The sequence below is a fragment of the Cyprinus carpio genome, chromosome B19, assembly GCF_018340385.1.
Source record: "Cyprinus carpio isolate SPL01 chromosome B19, ASM1834038v1, whole genome shotgun sequence".
NCBI lineage: Eukaryota > Metazoa > Chordata > Actinopteri > Cypriniformes > Cyprinidae > Cyprinus > Cyprinus carpio.
In genome coordinates this window covers 25057806-25084033 of record NC_056615.1, presented here as the reverse complement: position 1 = coordinate 25084033, position 26228 = coordinate 25057806, and the positions used below count along the sequence as shown (strand labels likewise).

The window sequence follows — 26228 nt, the reverse complement described above, 5'->3', positions numbered from 1 at the left end:
TTAGTTCACTCGGTGATTTGAGTAAAACACTGTATTACCCTGCCCACTGAACTTGCATATGAATGTCATAAAGAATAATAATAATTAATCGCATCTGTTTCTCGCATATGCATTCCTACGCAAATAACACACTATATAACGAGGCAAATAAATGTTTGCAATGTAACTCACTTTTTAAGTGGCATGTCATCAGGGCCGCATTAAGACTATAAGGGGCCCCTGGGCTTTACCTCTTGAGGGGCCCTTCCAGGGCTCGACAATAAGGACTGCCCGATTGCCCGAGGCTAGTGTGAATGACGCTCGTGACAGTAGACGGAGCAGTCACTTGCCCGATCGGGCCAGTGCTGTAGGGTGTGCGTTATATGTAGTCTGTGATATCGTAATTGTTGATTTAACGATCTGATATTATCGAGTATGCATCTCACTTTACAAAAAACAAACAAAAACACCCCTATTCTGTGCACGCATGCACTACGTGACGTAGTCTAGTAGGTTAGACTTGTGCACGTGATTTAGTCTTAATGCCTCAGAATTCAGATATGCCCCTGTATATATTTCATATAATTAATTATTTAATGTCTATGTTAACCAATATTACACAAAGAGTCCCGTTTTTCTCCAAATATTAGCATGATTACAAATGTGATGATTTTATTCAGCGTACAGTTTAATAAACAAGAACTTAATATCAAGTGACTTACATTTTAGACACCAAATCGTCTGTTTCGCTGTATTTCGCCAACGAAAATGGTTCCAAAGTCCACAGAATTGTTTTGCGTCTCTGAGCAACACTTCCTGAGTGAATCAGCCGCTTGAATGAATCGGTTGAATCTCAATGATTTGCTCATTGACAGTGATTCGCTGCCACCTACTGGCGGGTTTAATTTCAGGTTTAAAGTGTCTTCATTTTTTTTTAATAATTCCACAGTATTTAACGTTTTATATTTTCAACATTAAAAACATTTTTATGCATCTGTAACTGCTCTTGACTGATAAATTTTTAATAAATTAATCTATTCTATAGTTATACATTAGATTACAACGTCTGTACCTGAAAATCTCTTGTTTAAACCTACATGAAAAACTTGAAAAGCACCATTTATTTCATTTATTTTTTTGGTATGTTTGTTTTTTTTTATTTGTTTTTTTTATTGTTATTTGTTTGTTTGTTTCTATTTTATTACTTACTGTTTATTTGTCTAACAATATTTAAAATGTAAGTTAATCTAGTAGCTTGCTGTCATTAACCTATTATTGAGGTTAAATGTAACAAAGACAATGAAAACAATATCTATGCTTATTTTATAGGCCCATTTTCTTGTCTTTTACTTTTATTATTTTTTTTGTTGTGGGGCCAGTGAAAATTTTGCTGGGGCAAGTAAAAATTTGAATCGCTGGCCCGACCGGGGTTGAGCCCTGCCTTCATCCATTGGAACTGCTTAATCGTTAAAAGTTATGGTTCCTTTTACTGTTAGGCCGTTTGTATCTATTACACGTTACCCCACCAGGTGGCAACAAGTGACTGTTAAAATTGCATTTGTCATGGAATCAATCTCAATTTAATTCAGTATTGCATGATGTCTGCGAGGGTTTTCTGCACACGCGCTTAGGATGTGTCAGTCAACACGAGTACAGAGATCTTTTTTCATGACTTATTATTGCGATTAAAAAGTAGTTTTAACATCAAGCACGTCCTATACGATTTTCTCATTCATGCATTTTTTTTTTTTTTAGTAAAAAACGAAATGTGCCCAAATATCTTGCTTTAAAGAAGTGATACGAACATCAAGCGCAATTAAGTGTTTGCTTCTGAAGGCATACGCAACTTTAATAGTAACAAGAGTGCTTTATTTAAATCATTATGTAATATGATAAGGCCTATTTAATTACATGTATGCAGAATCGTTCGCATCAACATTGCAATACATAAAAATTATTATATGGTGGCTAACTAACTACTGGGAGCTCAACTAAGTTGTTAAGTTTAAAAGGAGTTAATTATTTTGATAGACTATCATATCTAGCTACTGCTGCCAGCCTGCTAGTATATCACCTGTAAATGGCAGTGATTCCCTTTCCCCTTCACCATTATCTGCATCTTCATCTTTCCCTGGGCTTGCGTTAAAATAGGACGTTAGTTTCGGAATTTTTTTAACAAACTGTTCTGACGTTCTACTTTATCTTGTGCTGTTTTTCTTTTTTGCAAACCACTTTCATATTTACGAGCAGGACTTGCAACGCCCGCACGTGCATTCAAAGCAAAGCGATAAAGCGTAATTTTAAAGGGACAGCCAACGAATTATAAAATCCGATTACAATATTTTCCGGCATCATCGGGGCCCTCCCCCAGCTCGGGGCCCTGGGCTTAAGCCCAGGTAAGCCCGTGCATTAATGCGGCCCAGCATGTCATTACATAAAAAAACAACAAAAACAAACAAAAAAAACCCACAAAAATACAAATGAAAATAAAGCAGGCCTAATAGGATAAACCTACACTGTCTATAGAATTCTGGAAAACCTTATTAACATTTAATCTATAAGCCTTAATAGTATCTATGTTCATGCACTAGTACTTATTTTTCATATAATAGTTTTTTTTTTTCATTAAATACTTACATACATTACTTATTCATTAGGTACTAGTGCTTATTATTTAGCTACTAGTACTTATTGTTTAGGTAAAGTCTTTTGTAAAGTTACTAGTAGCCTATTCATTAGATACTAGTTCTTGTTTATTAAATATTAGTACTTATCCCAATAGTGACTAGTATTTAATTATACTCTTCTTGTTAAGACAAAATAGAACTAGTACTTATTTTTTAGCTATAGTAGCTTTTTAGAGCAGCTATATCCTGAACTTAACTGGTACTAGTACTTTTTAAAATTGCATTTCTGCCCAGTATGGTAATCATACATTAACCTAATATTAAGAGAGAGAGGAGAGAAATCAGACAGGAAACAGAAACAAGGAGATGGATGTACTTTTTTGAGGAAACCACATATAAAAGAAACAATTATTTGTACACAAGCACATAGAAAACATATTTTTGTCAGTTTTGTAAACACTGTAATTTTGTAAACGTAGCCTAAACCCCTTCAGGCTGATACAAGACCCCTCTGCTTAATGTCGGGGTCCTGGTCTCCCTGTCAGGGTTTATTCTGCGAGAACAACCGGGTGGATGTAGGCTACATTATCCCTTACTTATTTTCCTCTTTTTCCTTCAGTAAAAACAATAAATATCATATCAGGGCTGTACGTTAACTTTTTTTTTTTTTTTTGCATATAGCACTGGTGCTTCAGATATTGCATGTTTTTACTTTAAAATTCTATACAGAACACATAAAAAAAAAAAGCCTTATGGTTTTCAGACAAACATTTTCTTTATTTGGAAAAAAGACCAAAAATGATTAATAATAATAATAAAAACACCAGGTTTGCTGTACTTGTAGGGCTGCACAATTTGGCCAAAAATTTTGTTTTTATATATCAGTATAACTAGTAATGATTAAGGTTATTATTTCTAAATAATTTTTTTTAAACAAAATAAGGAATATTACTTTTGTAATAGCACTATTTCAATCTAATATACAAAATTGAGTATTTAAGAATAAATATAATAATAAATATAGCTGCAAGAAAAAAGAAAAATATATACACTTCTCCACACTGGAGAAAAACGTAAGGATTTGCAAATGTTTCCCTCAAAGTTCTTAATTATTTTTGCTATTTTTACCCGAGTTAGGGTTTTGGGAGCAATAATGAATACTCAATTTATGTAATTTCTTTTTCATTCATACTAGTAGCCAGAGGGCGTCCTAGCGCAGAAACTGACTCACTGATGACGTTCCAGGAAATCCCTTATATGGACAAAGGCATTCAGCTTTAGCAGTAGATGAGTAGATGTAGTAGCTGAATAACATGCAGATAGGTGTTTTACTGATGAAACATGAAGAAAATAAACAATGACTGCGACAATATATGTTTTTTTTCTGTGCTCTTCAAACCATCTCTGGTATTTTTATAAGAATAAAGTATATTTAAAATGCAATGCTAATCTACATAGCCTTTATCGCCGTATAGAATAGCCTACTATAAAGTGGCATGATTTCTGCCTCATTCTGTTGAATGAAATCATGTCAGATCACAAAAATAAGTTATTTCAAAGACTCATCTGATGTTGTTGTGAAGTGAACCTGTAGTGAAGTGAATTCTGTTTTTGATATCATCTTTTAATTTCTGACTAGTAATTATTGCAGTAGTGACTAGTATCTATTTAAATATTACTAGTAAACATACTAGTAGTTATTCATTAGGTACTAGTACTTATTTGTTCTGACCTCCTGTGAAATTATGTCTGATTGGTTTGTTTTTCATTAGGCTAAAGAATAAAATATTCCTTCAAAAGAAAAGACGTAATTGATAATGAATAGGCTCGGCTTAACATGTAAATTATTTACTATATATTTTGTATAGGACTATATTGTAAGAATAAAGAATAGAGGCCTATTTAAATGTGTAACATGCCAAAATAAATATTTCTGAGAAAAGTGTCAATAACACAACACTCCTGACTGGCCATGGTTCTTCATATAGTCTGTTTTAAAATAAAATAATATCAGTGTATAATATACATACAGTTGCACAGCTTTTACGGGTTTGGAACGACATGGGGGTAAGCAGGCGTGGATTAGTGCACATACTTGCCAAGGCTGCAGCCTAGGGGCCTCACGTGTGCAGGGGCCTCGGATTGGCCGGACTATATTTTTATTATTAAAAATTTTCTTCAGCGTAAAAAAAAAGAAAAAAAGACCCTCATTGACCCATTGAAACATCAAAGGAGGATTTGTTGCAGAACGTCTGACAAAATTAATGTCTTGTATTGTAGAATGCACGCTCAGCACCGCTGATAGTTTTCACAATCCTTACTATTTGCTGTGACCATGTATGGCACTAAATAAATTTCTCCAGCAAAGCATAATGATTAAGGGGGGGCCTCACACAAAGAGCAGCCTGAGGGCCCCTGACCACTTTAATCCACCCCTGGGTGTAAGTGATTAATGACCAAATTTTCATTTTGGGGTGAAGTATGAGCAGGATTTACAAGCTTGTTTCGACCTCACTGATTGGAGTGATTTTGAAGCTGCTACCACCGATCTGGACGAACTCACAGAGACCGTAACATCCTATATTAGTTTTTGTGAGGATATATGTATTCCTACCAGGACTTATTTAACATTCAACAATGATAAGCCATGGTTTACAGCAAAACTCAGACATCTTCGTCAGGCCAAAGAGGATGCCTACAGAAATGGGGACAGAGTCTTGTATAATCAGGCCAGGAACACCCTGAACAAAGAGATTAGAGCGGCTAAAAGGACCTACTCCAAAAAGTTGGAAGACCAGTTTACTTCCAACGACTCAACTTCAGTGTGGAGAGGACTGAGAGTCATCACCAACTACAAGACACCATCACCCTGCACTGAGGCTAATCAACGACTTGCTAACGACCTGAATGAGTTTTATTGTAGATTTGAAACACCCCACATCCATTCTGATCATCTCTCTACACAACCGTTAACACCTCCATCAATACCCATCTCCCCACCTCCTGCTCTTCAAATCAGTGAAAACGATGTGCGCCAGGTCTTCAGGAAGAACAAAAGAAGAAAAGCACCAGGCCCAGATGGTGTTACACCAGCCTGTCTGAGAACCTGTGCTGACCAATTGGCCCCCATCTTTTCACAGATCTTCAACAGATCTCTGGAGTTGTGTGAAGTGCCGTCCTGCTTCAAACGCTCCACCATCATCCGTGTTCCAAAGAAACCCAAGATAACAGGAATTAACGACTACAGACCTGTGGCTCTAACGTCTGTCGTCATGAAGTCATTTGAAAAACTGGTTCTGGCTTATCTGAAGGACATCACTGGACCCTTACTGGACCCCCTGCAGTTTGCTTACCGAACAAACAGGTCCGTGGATGATGCAATCAACTTGGGATTGCACTTCATCATGCAACATCTGGGCAAAACAGGGACTTATGTGAGGATCCTGTTTGTGGGACTTTAGTTCGGCTTTCAACACCATCATCCCAACAGCCCTCCAGACCAAACTGACCCAGCTCTCTGTTCCTAGCTCTATCTGTCAGTGGATCACCAGCTTTCTGACAGATAGGCAACAGCTAGTGAGACTGGGGAAATTCATGTCAAACAGAAGCTCCACCAACACTGGTGCCCCTCAGGAATGTGTTCTCTCCCTACTGCTCTTCTCCCTCTACACCAACGACTGCACCTCCAAAGACCCCTCTGTCAAGCTCCTGAAGTTTGCAGACGACACCACACTCATCGGCCTCATCCAGGACGGTGACGAGTCTCCTTACAGACAAGAGATTGAGCAGCTGGCTGTCTGGTGCAGTCTTAACAACCTGGAGCTGAACACGCTCAAAACAGTGGAGATGATTGTGGACTTCAGGAGAAACCCCCCTGCACTCCCCCCACTCATCATCATGAACAGCACTGTGACTGCAGTGGAGTCATTCAGATTCCTGGGAACCACCATCTCTCAGGACCTGAAGTGGGACAATCACATTGGCTCTATTGTTAAAAAGGCCCAACAAAGGTTGTACTTCCTTCGCCAGCTGAGGAAGTTTAACCTGCCACAGGAGCTGCTGAAACAGTTCTACTCAGCCGTCATTGAGTCTGTCCTGTGTACTTCAATAACTGTCTGGTTTGGTTCAGCTACAAAATCAGACATCAGAAGACTACAGAGAACGGTTCGGACTGCTGAAAGGATTATTGGTGCTCCCCTGCCCACCCTTCATGAACTGTATACATCCAGAGTGAGGAAAAGGGCTCAGAAAATCCCTCTGGATCCCTCACACCCAAGTTACCCCATCTTTGAACTCTTGCCATCTGACCGGCGCTTCGGAGCCGCAAATACCAGGACAGTCAGGCACAAGAACAGTTTCTTCCCCCAGGCAATCTACCTCATGAACAGTTAAACGTTCCCCACTTATGCAAAAAATGTGCAATATTCTTATATTTACTTGTTACCCCTCCATCCAAGTACATCTCTGCATCTTACTCTATTCTATTCCATTGTCATCTATAGCCTAACTGTTCATACAATTTATTTATCTGCAATTTGTTTTTTGTTTTTTGTTGTTGTTGTCTCTGTGTACTGGAAGCTTATGTCACTAAAACAAATTCCTTGTATATGTAAGCATACTTGGCAATAAAGCTCTTTCTGATTCTGATTCTAACCACTGATCGATCTATCTATCTATCTATCTATCTATCTATCTATCTATCTATCTATCTATATATATATATATATATATATTATAGATCAGTGGTTATAACTAGCCCCGCGCACCCCGGTAGATTCTGGACAATTTAATTTTCAAATGGCAAAAAGATTAGAACGCAATCAGTAGGTTATGTGCGTGCATCATAATTCCGCCACGGAAACTCAGAACTGAAAGTGAAACGCTGCAAACTGCAAGAATGTTTTGGGGAAAACAAACGGATCCTTAGCACGCCAAACAGCACAGTTATATACCTAGTTATCATTTTAACATGAAAAGCAACGATGTCTGATATTTCGGCCATATACAGGTGCTGGTCATATAATTAGAATATCGTCAAAAAGTTGATTTATTTCACTAATTCCATTCAAAAAGTGAAACTTGTATATTATATTCATTCATTACACACAGACTGATATATTTCAAATGTTTATTTCTTTTAATTTTGATGATTATAACTAACAACTAAGGAAAATCCCAAATTCAGTATCTCAGAAAATTAGAATTTTACTTAAGACCAATACAAAGAAAGAATTTTTAGAAATCTTGGCCAACTGAAAAGTATGAACATCAAGAGTATGAGCATGTACAGCACTCAATACTTAGTTGGGGCTCCTTTTACCTGAATTACTGCAGCAATGCGGCGTGGCATGGAGTCGATCAGTCTGTGGCACTGCTCAGGTGTTATGAGAGCCCAGGTTGCTCTGATAGTGGCCTTCAGCTCTTCTGCATTGTTGGGTCTGGCATATCGCATCTTCCTCTTCACAATACCCCACAGATTTTCTATGGGGTTAAGGTCAGGTGAGTTTGCTGGCAAATTAAGAACAGGGATACCATGGTCCTTAAACCAGGTACTGGTAGCTTTGGCACTGTGTGCAGGTGCCAAGTCCTGTTGGAAAATGAAATCTGCATCTCCATAAAGTTGGTCAGCAGCAGGAAGCATGAAGTGCTCTAAAACTTCCTGGTATACGGCTGCTTTGACCTTGGACCTCAGAAAACACAGTGGACCAACACCAGCAGATGACATGGCACCCCAAACCCTCACTGACTGTGGAAACTTTACACTGGACCTCAAGCAACGTGGACTGTGTGCCTCTCCTCTCTTCCTCCAGACTCTGGGACCCTGAGGAAATGCAAAATTTACTTTCATCAGAGAACATAACTTTGGACCACTCAGCAGCAGTCCAGTCCTTTTTGAAGCGAGACGCTTCTGACGCTGTCTGTTGTTCAAGAGTGGCTTGACACAAGGAATGCGACAGCTGAAACCCATGTCTTGCATACGTCTGTGTGTAGTGGTTCTTGAAGCACTGACTCCAGCTGCAGTCCACTCTTTGTGACTCTCCCTCACATTTTTAAATGGGTTTTGTTTGACAATCCTCTCCAGGGTGTGGTTATCCCTATTGCTTGTACACTTTTTTCTATCACATCTTTTCCTTCCCTTCGCCTCTCTATTAATGTGCTTAGACACATAGCTCTGTGAACAGCCAGCCTCTTTTGCAAGGACTTTTTGTGCCTTGCCCTCCTTCTGCAAGGTGTCAATGGTCGTCTTTTGGACAACTGTCAAGTCAGCAGTCTTCCCCATGATTGTGTAGCCTACAGAACTAGACTGAGAGAACATTTAAAGGCCTTTGCAGGTGTTTTGAGTTCAATAGCTGATTAGAGTGTGGCACCAGGTGTCTTCAATATTGAACCTTTTCACAATATTCAAATTTTCTGAGATACTGAATTTGGGATTTTCCTTAGTTTTCAGTTATAATCATCAAAATTAAAAGAAATAAACATTTGAAATATATCAGTCTGTGTGTAATGAATGAATATAATGTACAAGTTTCACTTTTTGAATGGAATTAGTGAAATAAATCAACTTTTTGATGATATTCTAATTATATGACCAGCACCTGTATGAGATATCTGTCATTGCATTTGCATTGTTTTTTGGTGGTAAATTTTTGTAATCAAGAATACAGCTTAATCTATTAAATTTTGTGTGTGACCAATGATCTTAATCTCTCTTATTTCCCAGCTTCCGGTTCTGTATGTCCGGTTCTGGAGTGCTGGTTTGTTCAGGAGAAACTGGGTCATGGAGGGGGTTTCTCAGTACCGATGAGTCAAGAGAAATCTCTAATGTTTATCAGAACTGAAGCCTTCAGTGAAGAGATCATGTCTGAACTTCATCCTCCTGCAGACATCGCTCCATCAATCCAGGGTTTACTATGTGACCAGTTAGTGACAATGCAGCATATGCTTTTAAAAAGACATGTATAATCTGTAAATAACAAGTCAAAGAAGATTTGTGCAATGCTGTGCTCACTTGGTGATCTGTAGCTACTATAAGGTTTATTGTTTGATAGTATAATACTGTATTTAAACCCTTTATTATACCAACAAGATCCAGCACTACAGCAACAGATGACACAGTATATAGCACCTGTTCTGAAGTATAAAGCAACTGTTTGATAATATTTAATCTTTACTGCATGTCTTCCCCCAGATCCAGCTGCTCTGAATCCATCCAAAGGCTGTGTGAATAAACCCAAGTGTGAGATTAACCCTTTCATGCCTCATGTCTCTATGGTCAGATGGGCGTCTGCTCTCACTGACTCCGCCCAGAGTCCTGTCTACCTGCAAGCTGATTGGCTCTCAGTGGAAGCACAAGAGCTTGACGAGCAGCTAATGCTGTCCAATATCATGAGAGCACTTTCAGCTTCTAAAGAGCCAAACGGTAAAGAGTCTAAATTTATCATATTCTGCAAATATATATAATATATATACTGATTTTGTAATTCATGCATCTTATGTGACCCGTGCTGGCAAAATGAGTATGAATGCGCATGGTCGAATTTTGAGCTACAGGCAAAAGAAGTGAAAAACATGCTTGAGGTTTTCACAAAAATTAGTTAATTAACCCCTCTTCTAGTGATCCTAATGCTCCAAATAGTAATTAAACATCTAAAATGATCTTTATTTGTACATTTTCTGAGAGAAGTATTTTTTCTCTGTTCACTTCTAGATGACTGCTGCTTCTCACCACAAGTCGCCTCTCCGAGAGTGTGTGATCTCTCTATAAAGTACATTATTGCGAAATATGTCTTGGTGACATTCACACAAACCTAATCTTGTTATGTCTTATGTGAACGTTTAGTTAATGGTTGGGAAAAAAATCTGATGTGTACCATTATATTAGATCTATGCATTACAGCAGGTCTCAATACAGATCTGTTTCAATGTTACTCAAACATTAAAAGAAAAGACGAAATCACTCGCTGCTCTTTATTAAGCTACTGTTTATTTGCATATTTGTTCTTATTTTAAATAACAAAGATAAAATAAAAAAATAGCTATATTGTGATTTATAATATAGTAATTATTATTAAGAAAAGAACTGGAGGAAATGATGCAACGTTGCTCGGTGATTTTGCTGGAATCTTCAGAAAACTTTTAACTTGATTTTTCTCAGTCAACTCTCCTGACTCTATCACCTTCAAAAGGCTGTAGTTCAGTCAATTTATGTCCAATTCCAACAAGTCATACTTCATTGTGAAGGTAATTTTAATGGAATTTTAATTTATAAAATAAATGTTAATATAAAAAGAAATCATATTTGAAAATATGCTCATTCTGACTCATTTTGCCAACACAGGTCACTTAAATTTTGATTCAATAAAATAAATCCTTAACTCTGTTTAACCCCCCTTCTGTATTTCTATACTACAACATATACATATACTATATTTTTTACTTTGCTCACATGTTGTCCATTTTCCCTCTCTTTCTTCAAGTCATCCTCAGTGTCTCCAGTAAGTCTCCTGTGGTCCGCTCTAGACTGGGAGAACCTCTGGGTTGATCCGTCTCTGGTTCACGGCTCTGGATTCTCTGTCGAGTGACACTATCAGTTCAGGGGTGAAGGACGGCTGGTCCTCACTTACGACAACAAGAACGATCAGTTTACAGAGACATCAGAGACCAGAGCAGATATTGACATCACAGGCCTCTATGAAACAGGAAACGCATCACTGATTCTAGAAGAACCTCAAATGAGACACTCAGGAACTTACATCTGTACAGTCTATCTTCCTCACCTGCTGGCTCAGGGAGCTGTGGATCTGGAGATAATTGGTAAGTTGATGCTGTAGCCATCTAGTTTATCAACTATTACAGTTATAAATAGAATAATAATCACAGGCTGTTTTCTTTCCAGATCCTCCGTCTCTATCATCTACCCGTCTCCTCTTCCTCTGCTGGTTCCTGGGCAGGTGCTGCTGGTTCAGTGTGAGGCGTCTGGTTTTGCTCCTCACACTCTGGATCTGAGGCAGGAGTTCAGGCGGCAGACGGGACGTCCCGCTCTCTGGGTCAGGGCAGTGTAACGGGTCACAGACAGGTGTCTGATGGCACCTTCAGTCAGAGCAGCCGTCTGGAGCAGGACTCGGGGAAACTGGGACTCGGTCACGGTGGAGACGTCACCTGTGTAGCCAAACATGACGAGCTGCTGCACTCTGTGTGATCAGGGAGTTACACTGTCATAGACTGACACATGATGGGTGGCAACAAATGTCTTTGTGAGTCAACCAAAATGATTTTGTTCTATTTGCATTTCCAAAAGAGTATTTATGTCAGTTAGAGAATGTTCCTCTAGTCTTGATTTGATATTTTGTTGATATCCAGTGTCAGTGCTCCTTCCATTGAGGACTCGATGGTGATGGTTGCTGTAGCACTTGTTCTTTATGGCATGATAAAATTTATTTCCTGGACATTCAGCTCTTCTGGTGAGTCAGTTCAGTCTGATCACTACAATCTTTGATTTTTTTTCCTATCATGGCATTAGAATTATTTATTCAAAATACTGTATTGCAGTATATATGGACCAAATTTGTGTTTGTGATACAGTTTGCACTGGAATATATTAAACATCCAAGAATGTTAATGTTAATAGTTTTATTTATGAATATTTAAAGGATAAGGTAAAAAAAAAAACTATATTTTTTGCTAAACTGCAAAAACACTCAAAACTTTTAAATTTCATTCATCTTTAGTTTTCATGTATAACTGTCTGTCTCATTATTGTTATCTCTGTCTGTTCTGTAGAGGGAGAAGTAAATCTGGACCTGGAGGGGATTTTAAAGACTGAATAGAGTGCAGTGAAACTGATCTTGAAAAAAACCTTTGAGAATAGTTGAATGTGTGGTGTTTCAGTCTTTGCTTAAGATTTTAGACTGCTGTACATGTGTTCAGGTTGGTTTTGCTGTGCAAGATTTTTGTATTTTTATTTTAAATGTCAGTTGTAGAAAATGCTGCAAAAATTACATTTGTAATGTAAAATGTAAATTGATTGCATTTTAAATACTGCTGACTCTGAGCTTTGATAAACAGAAATTGATTGATGTAAAAAGTTGTTTACAGTTATACTAGTTAGTGTGGAGCTTCAAAGAAGTAATGAACTGTTTGATAAGAATAATTAGGATGTTACCTGCATCTGTCTCTGAACTCTTTAAGTCCCTGGAGGGGAATCAGGCAGCAGATGTATTCCTTTTTTACTTTGTGCTATAAACAGGCAAACTACAGGGGATATATGTGTCCCACATCTGATCTCCCATTCAATTTCTCCATTTTTATTATTTCATTTTCATGTTGCTGCATTCTTTGTAATATTTGAACTGGGTTCTAATGTCCTCATTTTGTAGGTCAAGTGTGGCCCCTGTATTTGAGTTGCTATATTGTGCAACTATGGTCCAAACATGATGAATAATAAATACTGTATATAAACTGTACATAAAGGAAATGTAGGATATATCCCAGGTTTGAACAGAAACATAACAATACAAAGCATTAAGCACAAAAAAGCATACAAAGCACAAAAACGCATGCTTCATTTTTCAGAGAAAAAGCAAAACAAAGGATGATCTTTCACAAACAGTGAAAATCTACACTAACTAGTTTTAAGTCAGAAGTGTTATTTTACTATCTCCAAATCAACATTCACAAATCATATTTCGGAGGATTTTGGGTCCATTGTCAGTACTCATATCAAAAGCAAATAAAACTTAATCCTTCAAATCACTCTGGTATTCTTATTTCCTTCCTTGTCATTGAAGAGAAATATATACATTTGAAATATATACATTTCATTACATTGTACATATCAAAATGAACTAAAAGATGAATAGAAAGTGAAAATACACATTCTTTTAAAAACCTTGTTTATTCATCTGTTCCCATCCCAGAAATCTCAAGTCCTGTGTTTTATGTGCAGTAGTGTAAGCAAGAATAAGCAGTCATAGATGTCCATCCTCAACTCTTTTCTTCAGATACATACACTATATCCAGCGGCACCAATGACAATCAACAGAACCACAGCAAGAACAGTGATGTTGGATCAGAGGAAAACATCCGATTACTCACAGACTGTCACTGGTTTATCAGCAATACATTTGTATTTAATATTTAATAACTTCAATAATAAAATAATTTTAATAAGAACCCTATAAGAACAATATAGGTCTAAACGTACAGAGTTTACATGAGCAAAACAAATAATGTAACAGCCAGGTGATCATTATTTAGTGTTTGTTCATTATTTGTTTTTGAATTGTTCCCTCTCTGCAGGTCAATCAAGAAATTGCAGTATCCTGCCCTAAAATATAAATATTTTTCTTACAAACTGCGACTGCAAATGTTGGGACCACACACATGCCTTAGTTTCTTTGTTTGAAAAATAATCAAATTTTACCCTTTTATTTGTGTAACTGAATTAATGGACTGTTTTTAATAATAATAATAATAATAATAATAATAATATATATATATATATATATATATATATATATATATATATATATATATATATATATATATATATATATAAGCTGTATTACATTTCTGTATTTGTTTGTATTTTTTTTTTTTTTTTTTTTAATTGTAATCATGGTTTATTTATTTAATTTCTCTCATGGTCTCACCCCTGTTTGTTCTGATCTCTTTCTCTGTCAGGATCTCTCTGATGGTTTTGCTCTGGTGCTCCACCACACAGCTGAACTTGTTCTTCTTCCACTCTTCAGGTGTAACTATGATGGTGCAGAGTTCAAATCCAGAGACAGAAAGTCCTCTTCATCATAACCTTCCTGACCAAACCCATTTGTTGCTCCAGTCTGATCATCCCACTCACAGCTGGACACCTGAGGAACAGAGATTATGAATGTATATTACATGAAAAAACAAGTGATATCAGAGGGGTTTTGGACACTTTTTAACCTTAAGGCTGGGATACAAGTCAGCTGTAAGCTAAACACCAAACATTTGTTTAAAAGTGAAGCTTGTTTTGGAAAAGAAAATCTAGCATAATTTGTTTGATTGCAGATGTCACTTGATATTTTATTATCTCATATTATATAATGACTTTTCTTTTTCCTTTTCCTGACTTTTCCTACTTTTTGGGGCCAAGTGTGGGAAGAAGTGTCAGAGAGTGTGTACCTGTGGACAAAAAAAAACTTTTCTTCAAATATTTTGATATTTTATTTAAAAGAAAACATGTTAGTTATTCTAAATATGTTAAAACTGTTCATACAATTAAAATAGGCTCCAAAACAAAACTGAACCCCACTGACTTCTATTATATGGAGGAAAAAAAAAAACTTTACTCCATTGAAGAAAGAAAGTCATACAGGTTTGAATGTCATGAGGGTGAGTAAATTTTCATTTTTAAGTAAATTTTAATATCTGCAGCAATCTCTGGCTACATTAGAGCATTAAATATTGAATAAACAAGTCCACGATGATATCAGCCAAATATTCAAAACCAAATAAATATTACAAATGAAACTGACCCCGTTAAGACATAAAAATTACTACATTTTAGACTTTTACAGCCAATTCCAAAACATTACATTTTTAACATAAAAAAAAGTATCTTGGCCTATTAGATGTAATCATTGGACTCTGCAGCTACTATAAATGGTTTTAGAGCATAACTTTAAAACATCAAATCATACAGTTTGCTTAAACACAGTTAACTTTAATCCATTTACTCACTAGTACAAGTGAGTAATTTCAAGGAGCAGAAGAATTACAGAACACATGTTTGGAAAATAGTTTGAAAAATAGTTAGCATATGAAAATGTACCTCGTCTCAAGGTTGAACAGTTTAGCCAACAGATTTTTAGGAAAAGGGTTACATCACTATGAGGTTTTCTTAGACTGGACAGATGAAAGTGAACACAAAATGAAGTCATTACACCTTTGACATATACTTATAAATGGAAAATGTTTTTAAAAATACAATAAATAAATATTCACATATTGCAATAAATAAATATATGAAAAATTTAATTAGTGAAGGATGAAATAAAATAAATCAATCAATCCAACAGAAAATTCTAAAAATGGGATTAAAATGCAAAATGGAAAGTTGAGTTTTAATTCAATTTTTAATAAATCATTAAGTTATTTGTGTATGAAGTACCATGTTTATTTTTAACTTCACACAACTTGCTAATGCTAAGATTTCATCAATCATCAGTAGGCAGAATTTATAAATCATTAGGTGGTCATGTGGAAGAATTCATTCCAACCTGATGAGCAATGAACAATGAGCGTAGAGTTGGGTGTTTTCCGATTTTTATTTAAAAAATTCACCCCATTTGCCTGCCACAATTATTTACCAAACTTTCCAGCTTCTCTTAATGGTGGCATGCTAACAACTGGTTAATAAATATCATAAAATAAAATATTTAGTAAGAAAATCTATGTAAAAACATATATCAAGAAAGCAGCTTAATAACATTGGACCACTTGGTGACTGGCGCATATAAAGCTGCTGAAGTGAAACATACAGGATCAATAATAGAGGTCTGAAGCTGAAATGAGGCCTATAGAGTCCTGATTTCATTCATACGGTTTCCAAGCTATTCTACATGACAAAAAATGAACTATAGGCCTTTATTAAAACTATACCATAGTCACTGATCACTGAAGTACTTCAAGTTTAGATGCTCCAAAAAGTTTTTTTTTTTTTTTTTATTTTTTTTTTTTTTTTTTAAGGATCTTTCTGGCCTGTTTTCTTGCCCTTGACTCATGAGGTCCCCAGAATGATGTCAGGCTGCAGATAAACATTCAGCTGAATTTGTAAAACAAGCTTAGCCTGAAACATACTGAACACTTACTGGGAACCTGATGAGTATCGGTTTTGTTTCTGGAGAAACAAAACACAAGATGCACATGATCTGACGACATTAAGTACAATTAAGTTTGATGACACATCAAATTTAATGCAAACTGAAGAAACGTCCCGTGAGTTTCTGTTCGGGGGGGTCTCCTGTTCCCTGCGCGGCGCTGATAATCATCTCAATCCACTGCGTCCGAATCAGATCGCAGAAGAAACACAGCGCTCAGCCAATGAGCGATCAGATTACTAGCCGCCAGCGAATCAGCGCGTCTCGTGTTGAGCCGTGCTTAGATCCAGCGCTGAGTTCCAGGATCCGAGCACGTAAGTTGTTTCTGATTGTCTTTTTTATTGATTGCTCAGTAACGAGGTTTCATGAAAATGATTTTATGATGGCTCTGTAAATATTGTGAGGAATATGACATATGTAGCTATAATTCTTGTTCGAGGGTTTAAGGCTTTTAACAGAAAACGGAAGGAAGCTGTACCGCTTGACCGAATTAAAGAGCCACAGTCTCGAGATCAGCAGGCAATCTAGCCTAAAATATTATATTTATGACATATAATATGAAATTATTATTATAATGTTAAGTTGTCGTTGGCCTTAGTCATCCATAACATCTGGTTGCTATGGAATTAAATAAATAGGTACCATGGTAAATATAGTTTCCGCCAAAATACCAGAGTCATACAGTTATTATGATCTTTACTCATTAAATATAGTCAGGTTTTTGTTTCTTTTTTATTACAGTGGTGACTAATACCATTCAAAACTATTTTAAAGAGCATTTTGCGTTTAAGTTTCTATGACATACCAACCTATTTAATAATATTTAGCCATAATATTTCATTTAATAACACAATGTCTCTTGCATGCAGAAGTATTATACTGATTATTATATTTTTCTCTAGGTACATACAGATTTTGGCATCTCAGTTTGGACTTTGGCTGTGTCTCTTGATCAATTCGATGCTCAGTGCTCAAGTACGTACCGAAAGCTGAACAAATAAATATTAGATACATGAATGCATACTGATTTTGAGATAACAAAAAGCAATTGGATATGCATTGCGATTTTAAATATAACTGAAATATAAATACGTCTACTCTGCTGGCTGGGTTATATGACATCGATATTGCACAAAGAGTGAAATCATAAAGAGTAACTGGTATGTTTTTTAGGTTTTGGTGTAGTTGAAATGCAGGCCTGACCCCTCCACATTCGTTACTCCTCAGCAAATCCTCTCTCCTCCCTTCCGGATGGCCGGAGCAGTGATGGACAGCATTGTGATCCTTACCGACGATGATGATGAAGAAGCTTCCACATCTGCATCCACGTCCTATTCTCATGCTGCGAACTGCCAGCCAAAAACACCTGTGAAGAACCAGCTGCCGCCTCCAACACACATCACACAGTCTCCGTTCGCCTCTGCCAAGAAAGACGTGCATGTCCTAAAAGTGGAGAATGAAAAACTGTTTGCAGAGGTATGTTTGTATGTGTTAACAATATACTGACTGCATGCTACAAAAATAGCTAACAGGACACCAGTTTAAAAATGTTATGTTGTCTAACAAGGTTTCTGCATGTCTTAAAATGTTTTAATTCACACTTTCACAAAAAAAGGCCTGATAAAGTCTTAGATTGGAGCAGAAACTCTTAAGCTCATAAAGTCATGGCAATAAATGTTGCATGCAGTGCAAAAAATGAATATCTGTTTTCCAATACAAATATCTAAACATCCTTAGATTAAGATGCATATATTTGAGATGCACTGAAAGTCTTGTTTTCTGAGAAATTTTACTGAATTAAATGTTTATGCTTGAAACAAGAACAAATATGTCAGTGGGGTACAAAAACTAGTTTTCTCTTTGAAATGAGTTGATTGGAATTAAGCCCATAGGAAGATGTTTGTTCTTATTTTAATCATAAACACTTAATTTTGACATTTTTTTCAGAAAGCAAGACTTCTTATCTTATGTAATTTTGCTTCTCAAGTAAATGTATCTTGATTTAAGAATCTTTAGACATTTGCACTGGAAATACTGATGAAGAACATTACTTTTTTGGAGTACGGTCAAAGTTTGGAGCATTGTAGTACAATATATGTACATTTGGAGACCATATTAATGCATTAAATCTACCATAAAACCGGCAGAAACCATGTTTTTTTGCTGTTATCATATTAAAAGTATGTCGTATTTTTCCTCCCTTTTCCCGACTTGAATCTAACCCAATGCTGCCCCTTTATTCTGCTCGTCCAGTTTGTAGACCATTGCTCCAGATACTCTCAAGACCATCCCGAGGTCGTGACCTACCTCCAGACCAGATACTCCAAGGCCCTGCCGACCTTCCTGTCGTCGGTGGAGTTTCGTAACACTCTGGGCCGCTGCCTCACACGAGCCCAAGCCAACGCTGGCAAAACCTTCGTCTACATTAATGAACTCTGCACCGTTCTTAAACAGCACACAGCTCGGAAAAGGAGCTCCATACAGTCTGTCCCCTCCCAGACAAAACCTGAGCAAAAGAGCAATGGCACAAGTGTAAACGAGGAGGCACAGGATAAAGAAGAAGAGGAAAAACAAGAGGCGGAGGAGGAAAATAAGAAAACGAAAAGGGCTTCAAGGAGACAGGTATTAGAGCAATCCATCATAACTCAGAGATGCACTGAATTTATATGTTGATTTGACAGTGGTCTTGGATTTTTATATTAACACTATTAGATTTCAAAAGCTTTGGTTCCAGTAATCTTATACAGGGATGGAAATTACTAGTAGGGTATGCATTGGGATTTAAGAAAATTCAGTAGAGTTTGGATGCTGTGTTTCGTTTAAAGGTGGGTGTGGGATATTCCTATTTAAAAAAGCAATGACTTTTGGCCATAAAAGTGTTACATTTAAAAATAAAGTAAATCACGGAAAATGAAATGTTAATGTTTTGCCAGGATATTATTTTAGACATTTCCATTAATCATAAAACACAACGCAAAGAAGTACAAAATACAGGTTAAACATTTTTTTTTTTTAACAGCGTAAAGGTAGGCTTCCACAGAATATATCAAGACTTAAAAAATATCGGTTTGTGCTAGATCTGTACCAAAAGGTTTATTTGTTGATGTTAAAGATATTTTTGTGCATAAAATGATTGCAATATACTTCTTTAAAATGTTACTGTTGTGCTTTATACTTGTGGACATTAAAATTAACTGAGAGGTTTTGATCGAATATTTATTCATGTGCATTGTAATTTGTGTGTGTCTCATGTTCTGTTTCAGATTGCTTACCTGGAAAACCTGCTGAAGGTGTATAATGAGGAGATCCAGCGGCTGCAGGAGCGGGAGCTGAGCATCGATGAACTGGAGGAGGAGGACTCCAGTTATATTCAGGAGCACAAGCTCAAACGCAAGGCAAGTCTCTTCATTCCTGATTTGGATCAATTAAACAGAAAGTTCCGGAAGAGTCTTTGTACCTTGTTTTCAATAAATAGTCTGATATGGACAAAGCTCTGGAAGTTACGGTGTGTTGTCATATTAAATGGAACCATTTTGATACAATCAAATGACTTTGAAGTAATGAGATTTTGTCAGGTGTTATAAGTTCAGATCTTTAATGTTGTTTGTGTGGTCTCAGATGATGAAGATCTATGAGAAACTGTGTGAGCTGAAGGGCTGCAACACGCTGACGGGTCGAGTGATCGAGCAGAAGATTCCCTACGGTGGAACACGCTACCCAGAAATCAACAAAAAGGTGCTACTTCTGCTTGTGAAGTCACTTTCTCTGGATTCTCATTACTCAAAATAATGCTTCCTAATTTCCCCACTCCTCTGCCCTCAAGCCTATGATATTGAGCTTTGATCAGAAATGGATTGTAAAATTAAAATGAAATAGCATCAGAAACAGCCAGAGCTTATTTAAGACATCTGATGTTTATCTTAAATTTTTTTAAATTCTTAACAAAATGAAAAATACACCATAATAAAGGTAAACATTTCTCATGGAATGAAATACAGGGGGCGAATATTAAAGGGATAGTTCACCCAAAAATGAATATTTTGTCATTTACTCATCCTCATGTCGTTCCAAACCTGTATGAGTTTCTTTCTTGTGTTATTGTGATATTTTGGAGAATGCTGGTAATCAAACAGTTGACGGTCTCCGTTGACTTCCGTAGTATTTCTTTCCCTACTCAATGGGGACCAACAGCTGTTTGCTTCTTTAAAATTTTTCAAATTCTGTTCTTTTATGTTCAACACATTAAGAAACTCGTACAGGTTTGGAACGACATGAGGGTGAATAAATGACAACATTTTTATTTTTGGGTGAATTATCCCTTTAAGAAAAGAATGAATAACTTATCATTTTTCTTTGCTTTTCTTTCTGTCTTTACCGTCGTCTTTTCTCTTTGGTTTGTAGATTGAACGCTACATTAACAGTCCAGAAGCTCTTCAGAATCCACCGGACTACACAGATATCCTGAAGGTGGTTCAGCGCGCCAACGAACGCTACAAACTCATGCTCACCCGCAAACAGATGATACAAATCGCTCAAGATGCCTTCAGAGAGACGGGCAACAAACTTCAGGAGAGACGCCATCTTGACATGGTCTACAACTTCGGCTCCCACCTCACCGATTCCTTCAAACCTAGTAATTCAGTTCAGTTACTCTCTAATTCAGCTAGAGACCATAATCAAGTCTTAGTGTATGAGTCTTATGTTTTACACTGACCAGTGATTTCTGGATTGATGTAATGTTAAGTGATTGTAAGTTCAGCACGCGAGGTGAATTTCCTTCCTGTGTTTCCTTCAGCGTTGGACCCTGCGCTCACTGATCCAGCACTAAATCGCAAGCTCCGCTCAAACAGAGACGTGGCTCTCAGCAGCCTGGAGGAGGTGATCACCAAATACGCTACTAAACAGGAAGACATTGAGGTAGAGGAAATGAGGAAGAAACAAGAGAGAGACAGACTGAAAAAAGAGGTAAAAGAACCAAATATGTTCTTATGTATTGTTTGTTTTGTTCAATAATTCATTTCAGTATTTGTTTTTTCTCCAGTAGAATCTGTCTTCAGTTATAGAATCAATCTAAAATGTAAAATACTTTAAATACATTCAAAAAATTGGAAATATTTATGATTATATTTTAAAGTAATAAAAAAGAAAAAAAAATATTTTTTTGATGCAAAGATACTGATGAAAGATATCATTTATAAGTAAGATATATTGCTCAGCAATGATTAATCATGCTTGCATCCAAAATAAAAGTTTTTATGCACATAATATATGTGTGTGTACTGAGTATATTTATTTATATATAATATAAATTATATGAATATAAATATATACATGTAAATATTTTCAAAATAAGTGTTGTATGTCTCTTTATATATACATAATAAATATACACAGTACACACACATATTATACGCATAAAAAAAATTTTTTTTGGGATGTTCAGCACTGGTAAGCATAAAAACAAAAATTAAAAATATTATTATATTCAATTTTAATTAATACAATAAATAATGTTTTAAAATATTAAAAAATACAAATGTATAATACAAATAATAAATAATCAAATTAACTTGTTTCTTGATGTAAATAATGCTGTTATTAGAAAATATATACAATTTATTCCTATTTCTGCATTGTCCAAAATGAAGCCAGAATCCTCTTGAAACCATGAGCAGTCTTGAATCTGTTTGTCCTTCCGTCACATTTACAGGCACTTAATGGACAGCAGAGTGACAGCAAAGAAAAAGAGAAGGAGGAACAGGAAGAAAAAGAAGAGGAGGAAGAAGAAGAGGAGGAGGAAGATGAAGAAGAGGATGATTCCTCTGATCCTGACATTGAAGAGGAGATCCAGGCCAGTCGAGAACAAGCCGGTCCAGGTAAGAAGTGCATAAATCATCTTCATCTCCTTCCTTCATGTTGCTTTGCCATTTCCTGCAGAGAAAACCTATTTCTCCTTTGCTGATGTGTTTCAGATGACGATGAAGAGGATGTTGAAGAGGAGCAGCTGAACAACAGTGACAATGATCAGCCGATAGATGAGAACTCTCCTCTGTCAATCAAATCATCGGTCCAGGACACAGAGGAGGATCAGGGCGATGACGACCAGCGGTCTCCAGCCAGCAGCACACACGAGACGGGACCTGTGGAAACAAACACAAACGGCACACCTGCGAAACAAAACCCTCCATTCACAGAGACTTTGGATCCTATGCCCACCGACGAGACAGAACCTATTTCCTGGATTGACATTAAAAGCACCACTACCTGCACTGAGACTGTCTCCACCAATCAGGAAACACCGTCAACCCCTATGAGATCGGCCACCTGCAGTCCTCTACCTCAAACGAGCCCTTTGCTGATCGACGAGATGGGCAACTACAAGAAGAGGAAACGATCCTCGACTGAAAAACAAACCGCTGCCTTCAATGGGAACTGCACACAGGACAGGTAAACCTGAATGAGTCGTGCAGACTTTCCTTGAGAAGCTGTGTGATTTAATAACTTACTATTAAATTACAGAGATGTAACGATGCTCCCCAAGTCTGTTAAAAAAATTGATAAAAATATGTGCCAATTCAAGTCAGTTGAGATGTTAAACGAATCACAATACATTTGTGGTGGGGGTTTATATGAACATATCTCTTTAGAAAAGTTGACATGGCATGTTAAGAATATCTGTGGCTGCTGGTCTGTGCTAGGAGGACGCATGTCAAGATTTACACTGAAAACTGATTTTCTGTTCTTCTGGAGGACAAGCTTGCTTCATGCAGTTGTGTTTTTCTCAGTGATATTCCTCTGGATATGGGTGTGATCTGCTGTCCTGAGGAAGAAGATTTAACCAGGACGAGGAGTTCGACTCGGGTCACGGTCCGAAGCTCACGAGCCACACCACCGCCCAAGAAAAATAAGGTGACCGTGTGGCTGTTTGCTTTTAGCTGGCATTGAAACACTGCAGTAAATGCATTTGAATCTCTGCTGAATTGGTTTTGCATGTTATTATTACACCATTCCTGAAGCATAACGGCTGATTTTAACAGCTCTAATATTTTAGCATGACTTTATTCCATTGCAGCTTTCTCAGTCATCGCAGTAAATTCAATGCATTGTTTTAATTTTGATTAATATAATACTATGTTATTTATTCATATTTAGATTTTTTTATTTTTTTGTTTTATGTATATTTTATTTTATATGTTTATAAGTTTTAGTACTTCAACTTTACACTAAAATGTGAAATGCTGACTTGGCATCTTACTGAAATATTTACTGAAATTATGGAAGTAGATGAAACAAGCAAAAAACAAGAAACAGACAAAGTACGCTCTTATTATTTGTTTAGTCCTAAAATCTAAACAAAACAAAAAAAAAAAAAACCCCTTAAAAACCAACAACTAGGGGAATATTGCTGTGATTCAGTTTAGGGATACAGTTTCATTGGTTTGCATCAGCTTCATGATTTTTCATTTCATTATGAATCAGAAATCACAACAAGGCTTGGAAATTTTGTACTGAAAATGTAATAAATATTAGATAATAAATTAAATAATGATTTTTCAATATTGAAAATAATTAGAATAATTATATTTATTAATAATACAAATATTTTAGCACGACTGTATTCCATAACAACCCTCTCAGCCATCTTAATAAAATTATCGCTGTGTTATTTTGCTATCATAAATACAGTCTTGTAGTATTTATTAATAATCAAATTTAGTAAGAATTTTCTTTTTTTCTTTTTTTTTAGTATTTTTTTTTTTTTTTTTTTGTAATTTTGTTGCTTTTATTAGTTGCTATTGTTTTATGTCAGTTTCATTTTAATAGTTATTTTCAGTTTTAGTAATTTTAGTACTTCCAGCTTAGTACTTCAAAAATGTTGACTTGGTGACCTGCTGAAATCTTAACTCAAAGTATTACAAAGGTGTTGTTTTTTTAATTTGGTGTCAATTAATGTGTTTTTGAAATGGTTTTAGTTGCTGTGACTGAGCATTACATACAGCATTATCTGCCCATTAAAGAAAGCGCTAACGCGTGTTATTCCTGTGTTCACAGGTGAACGTGGCGACTCAGTGTGACCCAGAGGAAGTGATCGTTCTGTCTGATTCAGATTGAGTCACAGGGTACTGAGCTGGCATCAGTCAGCATCCTGCTCCGTTAGTGCCTGCCAGTGTGAACAGAGAACAAAAAAACTTTATTTTACTTTGGACAGGTTCAGTCAGGTTTTCAACCACTTGTACGCAATGCCACGGTTTACTTTTTATACAAGGGAAAATGGCATGCCGTTATCCATTCAGGCTTTTTAGAGGTATTTTGGTATATTGTAAATGGGACTTGCCTCTAAACATTCTTACTCCGAGGGTTTATCTTGTATTGTATTTATGGTTTTAGTTTGAGGGTTTGGATGCAATCCTCATCTGTGCCAAGAGTCATGAGGGGAAGTGAACTTTCTCTTCTCAACTCAATAAATGCTCCCATTTCGTGTAGTGTTTGACTTACGTTGACAACTTTGTACAGTGCACTGTGGATTTTTTCACTGTGGAATTAATTTTCCACATAAGTTATGAGCTTCTTTACGTGCTCCAATTTACAAACATTGGAAGCTTTGCTTTCAGATTACATCTTAAAGTAGTTCACCCAAAAATAAAAATTCAGACATTAATTTCACCTTTTTTGTCTGCAATACAGAAAAAAATATTAGTATATGGATTTAAAAGGACTTGAGAGTAAATATTGAGAGAATTTTTATTTTTGTGTGAACTGTCCCTTTAACTGGCCTCAGGTGACTAAGCACAAGAGTTAAGTGTCCTCCTGCACTTGACGTTTGGTATTGAAATGATTTCTGTAAACTGCTGATGATTGATCTATTAAACTGATCAGTATTGTCATATAAAAAATTGGTTTTAATTACTCTGCTTTACTAATTGAGGATTTAATTGGCATGGAAAAAAAGGTGCATCAAAAGAATGGTAACCATATTAAATCTGTTGTAAAATGTTATGCTTACATTTGTATTTATAACCAGGACAATACGGTGAAAAAAAATATATATATATATAAAGTTTGGAAACATTACTATTTTTAATGTTTTTGAAAGAAGTTTCTTCTGCTCATCAAGCCTTTATTTATTTGATCAAAAATACAGAAAAAAATGTAATATTGTGATATATTATTACAATTTAAAATAATTGTTTTTAAATTTATTATACTTTAAATTATCATTTATTTCTGTGATGCAAAGCTGAATTTTTAGGATCATTATCACATGATCCTTTAGAAATCATTCCAATATGATGATTCATTATCAAAGTTGGAAACAGTTCTGCTGCTTAATATTTTTTCAGAACATGTGATACTTTTTTAGGATACTTTGATGAATAAAAAGTAAAAAAAAAAAAAAAAAAAAAAAAAAAAGAAGCTATGTTTTTAAAATATAAATATTTTGTAATAACAATATACACTACTGGTCAGTAATTTGGGGTCAGTATTTTTTTTTTCTTTTTTTTAAATAAAATCAATACTTTTATTCAGCAAGGATGTGTTAAATTGATAAAAAGTGATAGTAAAGAAAATATATTATTAGAATATATATTTTACATTTACATTTACATTTAATCATTTAGCAGACGCTTTTATCCAAAGCGACTTACAAATGAGAACAGTAGAAACAATCAGATCAACGAGAGAACAACAACGGTATACAAGTGCTATGACAAGTCTCAGTTAGTCTAGTACAGAACACGTAGCCAGGGTTTTTTTTTTTTTT

At 36.0% G+C, this 26228-nt stretch overlaps 1 protein-coding gene and 1 pseudogene across 4 annotated transcripts; both read left to right on the top strand.

The window, feature by feature from the left end:
* Positions 1-7588: 7588 nt before the first annotated feature.
* LOC109054707 lies at positions 7589-14414 on the top strand (annotated as a pseudogene).
* A 2230-nt stretch (positions 14415-16644) lies between these two features.
* Positions 16645-25359, top strand: daxx (death-domain associated protein). 4 transcript variants are annotated; one of them, XM_042746034.1, is made up of 12 exons: positions 16645-16779; positions 17368-17440; positions 17693-17941; positions 18719-19087; positions 19729-19860; positions 20084-20200; positions 20867-21098; positions 21261-21430; positions 22176-22341; positions 22438-22912; positions 23251-23374; positions 24518-25359. In XM_042746034.1, the coding sequence occupies exons 2-12, from the start codon at positions 17426-17428 to the stop codon at positions 24575-24577; spliced, it is 2109 nt and encodes a 702-aa protein (XP_042601968.1). In that variant the 5' UTR covers positions 16645-16779; positions 17368-17425; the 3' UTR covers positions 24578-25359. The 4 variants fall into 4 exon arrangements, with proteins under 4 accessions (XP_042601968.1, XP_042601969.1, XP_042601971.1 ...); XM_042746035.1 differs by having other exon boundaries at positions 16670-16779; positions 17378-17440; XM_042746037.1 differs by having other exon boundaries at positions 16702-16779; positions 17378-17440; positions 17639-17941.
* The last annotated feature ends 869 nt before the right edge of the window (positions 25360-26228 follow it).